General features: G+C 35.6%; 1 protein-coding gene across 1 annotated transcript in view; it reads left to right on the forward strand.

The window, feature by feature from the left end:
* The window catches only part of LOC106457450 (dynein heavy chain 8, axonemal-like), a 459,787-nt gene that overhangs the window by 259,178 nt on the left and 192,338 nt on the right, over positions 1–8,271 (forward strand). The window contains exon 43 of the mRNA XM_022383398.1: positions 7,189–7,435. Coding sequence (XP_022239106.1) covers positions 7,189–7,435 — 247 coding nt within the window. The remainder of the gene's footprint in view (positions 1–7,188; positions 7,436–8,271) is intronic.

An 8,271-nucleotide genomic window follows, 5' to 3' on the forward strand; every position in this document is an offset into this window, starting at 1 on the left:
CTGTGCTCCACAAGGTCTGTGCAGCCATGGTCATGATCTCCTTCTCAAAAGACGTCTGCATAATTCGCCAAAAGTTCCCTAACCTGAAGAGCCTGTGATGATGGCAAATGGACTCTTCTTCTTATAGAGGTCAGTTAAATGTTCTGGGAGAGGATGTCCTTTCTTCGTGGTTGTATTTCTTGCCTTAACATTGAATAGCTCTTCCTTATGGCAAACGCACAACAATTCCCCTTCTTTAAGTGTTTGCTCACATTTAAAGAAATTAGCCACTTTTATGGGTACTACTTGATGACCTGCTACAAGTGATCTTCCAATCTTCACCCTGGGAGAATACCTTATATCCAAATACCTAACAAGTTTATTAAATAGGCCTGGACTTTGTACAGAACTATATAATAAACATTTTCTCATATTTTTATTACTTCAGACAATTCTTATTACAACCACTGTACTGTAAACAAGCTATTAAGTCTTCTTTCACTGTGATTATGATAAGCTCTGTGGGAAATTTGTGGTAATTACACTACAAAAACTTATTTGCTATTGATGATGTTATATTGCAGTGTCAAATAATCAGTCTAATGACAGGAACAGTGATTCATTGCTTTATGTTTGGCAGGTTTCTACTTCAGCTGCAAACAGTTAAATAAACATAGGAAATAGATGTGAAAGGCTAATCACTTTTCATTTTTCAACCTTTAAAATTTTATGGTTCTTATGAGGGCAATCAAATTGACCAATCTGGTATATAGTTAGGGTATAGAAAATAGCAGATAAAATATGTTTTTCTGAAAAAAAAACATTTTATATTTATTTAGGAGGTTTTAGAGATTATGCATATAAAATATGAAAATTTTCAGATGAAGAAAATTGATTTTAATCTTAACATTAGTGTCACTTTTCATTCAAAGCAGTCAACTCTCTGACTCCATATATTTAGTAAAAATACCTAATTAAAGATTATGATTTCTTTTTTCTATAAAAGACTTATAATGTTTAGTAAAATCTTGAAACGTGTTAAAAGTTAAAGTTTGGAAAATATAGTCACTTTGGGGTCATATGATTGGTGTAATGCACCAAAGCAGTAGTGAAAGGATTATTGATTTAATTTAATTGACTAATTAATTATAACCATACCCTAGTTGCTGTCACTCCATTGAGTCTAGATATTCTGTACAGTCCTCAACTATTAATCTGAGATATGTTGGTAATCATGTAACTTCTGTCTGACATGGCACAACATGCAATCCTCACATTACTGTTAGCCTCAGATACGTTCACTTTTCTTACTGTGCTGATGACCACTAGAGCATGAAGCTGGATAGCTGACCATCCATAATTACAGAACAACACCTTGTCTGACAGATAACTGCTCTATCTATTGCTGCTTGCTTTCTGGACAGCTTATTCCATATGTAGTCTTTACAACCACATTAAACAGCACCTATACACTAGTCTTTTGCAGTCCACTATTCTTGGATCCAGTCTAGTTGACACTAACTAATTCTTCCATGGAACATCACTGCACCTGTTGCATAGGCAAAACTAACTGATAAGCTATGCAATACATCCATTCCAAGAATGCTGATGTCTGAACTGAATTTTGTGTCAACTGTTCCAAGTGGTGGTTTCACTCAGAGCACCTTTTATACTGCAAGATCTACCAGTATTCTGGCTTCTCCTTTATTAACCAGGAACTGTATCTCTTGTCCTTGTACATTGACAGACATATACCAAGACCTACCCAGCCCTTAGAGAGCTGGGCTGATGTCAAGTTTTTATAGGAGCTACAATTCTTTACAGTAGGTGTCTGTGACTTGTTGCCAATAAATTTCAACAATAAATGGACAACACACAAACCACTTCTTGTAAAATTTTATATTTCAAAAAAGTCAAATGTACATACAAAAATTTGTTACACTATTGGTTATCACAGTTGTATCCAGAACTTTAAATAATTCTGTTTTATGTCAAAAGTCCACTCAGACTGGTTCAATTACTTTAGAACCCAACTGACAAAATGAATTATTCTCCTCTATCTCTGTTCTTACAATACAAGCTGTGAAACTCACTTCAAAATCACCACTATAACTGTTGGTTACCACAGTTGTATCAATAGCTATAAATAATTGTCTCCTTTTCATCAAAGTCCACCCAGGCAAATTCAATTACTTTAGAACACCCTTTGACAAGACAAATTTTTCATCTCTATCTCTGTAATTGCAATACAAACTGTGTAACTGTCACTTTAGAAATCTCTAACTATGGCTGAACTGACATTCATAAGATAACTTCACTTTTACTTTTACTAACTTACTTTGCTTTCTGTATCTGCATGTATTTATACCATGTGACAGAAAAGTCTAGAAATATCTAGCCCTCTAGTAACAACAGTATGACACATACTGAGAAAAACTTAGAAGCTTTGAGTAAGATGATGTTAACAATTTTACAAAAGCCTAGTACAACAATTAAACCACATATGTAACTTATGACTCACACAGAGTTGCACTCCACCAAGTTATTGGCTAGACCCAACTTGGGCTCTGGTAACTTCCCAGAGCTGTAGCTGTATTGTTTAGTGCCTATTGTTGGTTTTCTTGCACCTCTTGAGCTATCAGTTGTTCAAGTTTTTATTCAACTTTACCTGTTTTAGTGTTTGTGTTTCACATAACCAGTAGAGTTTTTTTTAATTTCTCTTAGAAAAAAATGTATCTATAGCATTTGGATATTTTCCACCATTATGAGTTCTCAAGTGACAATAACTTTCACACTGCATCCCATGATAGTGATGGCCTTATTAGCATAGGACCTGTGGCTACTGGAGACTCATTGTTTGTGGAGGACATGACAACCATTGTTAAACATGTTTTGGGTCCTTTCATGCATACTGGGCCTCCTCCTCCCATTCATTCAGTTTACATTCCTTCTCTTTAATTTGAACTTGACCAGGATGATGGTGCTTTTGACTGGCTATTTCTTCCACTAGGATTCACTCTAAGTACAGCTTTATTTTGTGAGGAAAATTAAGGTTCATGCACTCATTTTTCGAACAACTGTACACCAGTACTAACATACATTGTCCACTTGATTCTTTTGTCCCTCCCAGCTTACAGGCATTCTTCATTTTCATTCCTCAATTCCCAGTCTTAGGGATCTCTTTTACCTACTTGGGTCAGACCCCTTAACTTCTGTTTCCATTTCTAGTGCCCAATTTTTATGTCATTGTCTCTTTCTTACCACCCTTCTGCATTACCTCTCATCATTTTACTTTATTTTGGAGGCACTAAATTGTGCTCTTGAGGTATTTTTTTGGAGAGGTTCATTCTCTTGTTTTCCCCCATTGGCCCATACTTCATCTTCTGCTCTATTCCTTCTTACCTGATTCCTCTGCTTTTGGAACTTATTGGGACATGATGATCTCCTAGATTATGTACACCTCTCTCACATTTATCTCTTTTATCTTTGTCTAGCTCAATATTTTTATCCTGGAGATTTTCTGGGGTGTTCCTAACTCACTGGAGACCCAAGCCAAGGCAGCCCAGCATCAGTCCTTATTGTCTACTTTAGTTTATCATCTTTCTCAACCTCACCATTCTGTACCTACTCCTAGGCCTGCTGAATCCATGTCTTCCCTTCCCATTCAAGCTTCCTAACCTTCTTCTTCTCATCCTCCAACTTCCAGGTGTCATTAAGGTTGTTGTTCATAATCATCAGTGGTTACCCTATTGAGTCTGGCCCTGTGGAAGCCATTCTGTCTGTCTTTGCCAGCCTTTGGACTCCATTTTTGACTGACCCATGGATTCTTCAGATTCTAACTTATGGCTTATTTCTTCACTTATCCTTCTCCCCTTTTCCAATTTATTTTCCACTGCCCTCTGCTCCCCTTTATCTCTAGCATCTCAAGAATGTGGCCAATCAATGTAGTATTTACTACTACTCGGATGTGTTACTCTCATCTCTTTCTGGTCCCCAGAAAACCAAGTGCTGGCATCTGATTATTGACCTGTCATCTCTCAACCAATTTCTTGTCATACCTTATTTCTGTATGGAGGGTTTCTTTTTTTCTCTTTAGTGTTTCTTTTCACCCAAGTTGTAGATGACCAAGATCAATATTTTCATGTTTTCAATTTCATCATCAGTCATTCACCTACCACATTCATGAATCAGAGCTGAGGTTTCATGATTATATGGATTTTTGGCTTCTCTTTGCCCTCTCTTAGGAGTACTCCTTCTCTCACATACCTGCATTCTTCTGCAGGAGGTTGCTTAGATGGGCTGGCTTCTCAAGCATTCAAGGTCTTTTCTCACACCCACCCAATATTTAGAACATCTAGATGTGTTCTTCAACTCCCATCTCAGTTGGGCTCAACTTTTACCACTTCATTTACAAGCTATGGAATGTCATATCATCAAGATTTGAGCTTCTCATTTAAACCCTGTTTATAAGGTTCTTTCACATTTGGGGACTCTGGCTTCCCTTGAACCACTCATCCTTTAGGCCACACACACACAAGTACCTCCTCTAGTGGACACATTTATCAGGATTAATTTTCTTGATTATGTGCCTACCCTCTCCTCTTCTTGAGGACTTGTTTTGGTTGCTCAACCTCTCCAATACCATGGTGGGCATCTCTTTGCTGCCCTCAACTAGACCTCCATCTCTTTACACATGCTTTTTTGTCAGGCTCTGGCACGTCTTTGAATGGTGGTCAGTGCTCTCAGCCAGAACTGGTTGCACTTTTCTCTATATGCATACCCTCCTCTTTGTCTTCTCTCTTATGTCCTTGCTTGGATTTGAGACACTCTTTATCAGGTCGTATTAGTGATACTTCTTTAGTCAGCACAACCCCAATTTCTTTTCCTTTGTCAATGGACATCCACACCTCACTTCCCATGCCCAGTTCCCACTCTCTCTTGCTCCAACCACACATGTCTCTCTTTCACCTAGGAGAGTCATCCATTCATCTTTACATGTGTGATTTGTCTAGTCCATTGCTAGCATCTACAACCATCTAGCCTTATTTTTCTCCGATTCCTGTCATTCTTCATATCAGTCCATTTATAAATGGAAGTATTGGTTTTTTTATGTTTGTCCATCCACCACTCCCTCCAGACTACCTTACTGTGGCCTACCTTTCAGCCTTTTTCATGTGGCTGTTTGACTGTGGATTGTTGGTTTCCATCTTTGCTGGTTATCAGGCATCTTTACCAACTATATTTTGCCTTTCTCACTGCCACCAGGTATTTCTTCCCCTATCCTCTACATTTTGTTCTGACTCTTCCTTCTTCACTGGCCCCTCAGCCTACTCCCATGCCTGATGGAACATTAATATGATTTTACAGTTTCTTGTACTCTCTTTCACTGTACTTACTTCTCTACCCCAACCGGGCCTTTCTTCCAAAGACTTCTGACAGTTCTTTCTCTCATATCTCCCTCCCTTCAATTTCACACCTTTATGTTTGTTTAAACCTTGATCACCTCCTGTGTCTGATTTGGGTTATTCAGTGTTGCTTGGCATGTAATCTCCCTTTCAGGGTTTCTATCATTGTTTGTTTCTAAATTGAAGATATATCTCTCATAAATACCTCCATACGCATTCCCACCCATTCTTCCCACTTTTGGTGCACCTTTTTCCTTACCTCATTTAAGAATGAAATTATCATGAGTGCCAGTACAGATGGGTAGTTAATGTGCATGGAGATTATGTCACCCTCCTATTGGTGGAGGACTATTTTCACGTGATGATGTCATCAGGTACCAGCACAGTTCATGTTAAACACGTCAATTTAGGTGGGAGTTAGCTCAAGGCTAGGGACATGCAAATCTCATAGGTAGATATGCAAGGGAAATAATATTTTATTGTGCATAGGTAAATTATAAGAAATACATTTCAAATTAGGAAAATGTTAACATACAGGTTATAATAGTTATAAATTAGAAAGAATTTCAACCTACACAAAGTACTCTTTTCTTTTGATGATAATCTACTAAATAAAATCATGCATATCAAAACAGGTGTTACATGATACTTTAAGAATGCTGGCAGCTAGCCTAAACACATGTTTAAGAAAGTTGCTGTTTATACCACCAACTATATTATGTATTATTCATTGTGCCCAAGTATTCCTACAAAGTGAATTTTAAACCATTCTGCATGCAACTACCTCTCATATAGCTTGTATAAAATGAGTGTTTAAACTTTGGCATTCTTAAAAAAATTATCTTTGAATACCAGGTACCCATTAGGATGGAGATGGGTAACATTGAAGTAGTTTTTTTTTTCTGTTGTATGTTAAATCCATTCATTTCTAAGTTGATTTTTTTCTATGAAAGGACTATAAGGTCATATCTTGATCTTAACTCCTCAAATGACCTTTAGGTAATTGTTAGCCTAATCAATTAAATACTGACCTTCTGTCCCAGTAAGCCAAATTTGATCCCCTATATCACCTATATATACAAAGACATTAATTTGATTTCCTGTATCTCCTATATATCACGTATATGACTATATAGAAAATATATTTTTAAAGTAATTTATCTCCAAAAGGAATGATGGAGAAGTGTAATAAATAATTTAAATCCATATTTTGATATACAAAAAACTGATAACTATTCAGCTGTTACATGTTAGGTATATTGTGTTTAATTTATGTACAACATAAATGTATCTGTAATTTACCTGTATACTGTAAATTTCCTTACCTTTTCCTGATGACAGATACATATTGAAAGACTTTATCTACTTTTGTTAGTAAAGGTCTAAAAATAATATATTACTTGTAGCCAAGAGATTTTTGGATAGACCAAAATGAAAGACATTAAAAACTGTTTAAATATGTTTTTATATTTAGTATGAAACTTAATAATTAGGGATTTTAAAATTATTTTGATTTTCTTTTGGTCAAAATCACAGCATTTTGTCTTGATTTGTTAATGTTTTATATTCCATATAAAAATATTTTTCTTTTATTATCAATTTTTATTCCAGTTAGGCACATAAGAGGTGAAACATAAACAGTATTGTGCTTTTATATTAAATCTCAATAAAGACATTTAATTTTAAAAAATTAAGCAGAAGATAATAAAGCTACTTTTATTTAAAATATAACTAAGAGGTATTATTTTTTATGATTACATGTTTAATTGTAATGATAAACTTTTGATAATCCTCTTATATTCAGTTGTATGAAACTCAAAGAGTAAGACATGGAATTATGACATTAGGACCAAGTGGTGCTGGGAAGTCATGCTGTATTCATATACTAATGAAAGCCATGACTGATTGTGGTGAAATCCATAAGGAAATGAGAATGAATCCTAAAGCTATTACTGCTTCACAAATGTTTGGTCATTTAGATGTGGCCACAAATGATTGGACAGATGGAATTTTCTCAGCAATGTGGAGAAAAACACTGAAGAGTAAAAAAGGTGGTGTACATTTTTTCAAATATATAATTGAATCTTAAAAATTCTGTTTTTAAGGAATGATATTTTAAAAACAATAATCTTTTAATGAATCAGCAAGATTAATTCATGAGATACACTGAGTGGACAATTTATTAGCATACCCATCTAACATCTGTTTGAAACATTGTTTCTACAATAATAGCCTGGACTTTTATACTATTACTCCACCTTTAACATCTACAACTTTAGGACAACACAAATAGGGTCAAATACACTATTTCCTTATTTTTTCTGTATCATCAATAAAAATATGAGAAATACTACTGATCATACCTCCTCACAGTCCTTTGTTTTCTACACTTTGCACTCTAAGCATCACTGAAGGTGCACTTTCCTCTCTGCATATGGAATAGGAAGTATTTAGATTGGTTGTCAGCTGCCATATGATAATTTTTGAATTTTCCTTCATATGGTATGGCTAGATGTAATTAAGTGTAATTACTTTTCAAGGCATCAGTCAGTTAGGATGCACTCTAACATCTATTGCAAGTTTGTTCAATATTTTTTTTCTATGATCTATAACCAGCAAATTGCAGTTGTAGTTTTCCTAGCAGCAAATATAGTCCCTTTAAATTACCATTATTGCTAGACTCTGACAGCAGATTGGTTTGAACAACTTGTCAAAGTAATGGTCTTTTTTTTTATTGACACTTTAGGGCCGGCATGGCCAGGTGGTTAGGGAGCTCGACTCACAATTTGTGGGTTCGAATCCCCATCACACCAAACATGCTCGCCCTTTCAGCTGTGGGGGCATTATAAAGTGACAGTCAATCCCACTATTCATTTGTAAAAGAGTA

Source organism: Limulus polyphemus, unplaced genomic scaffold (assembly GCF_000517525.1).
Source record: "Limulus polyphemus unplaced genomic scaffold, Limulus_polyphemus-2.1.2 Scaffold333, whole genome shotgun sequence".
Taxonomy (NCBI): Eukaryota; Metazoa; Arthropoda; class Merostomata; order Xiphosura; family Limulidae; genus Limulus; species Limulus polyphemus.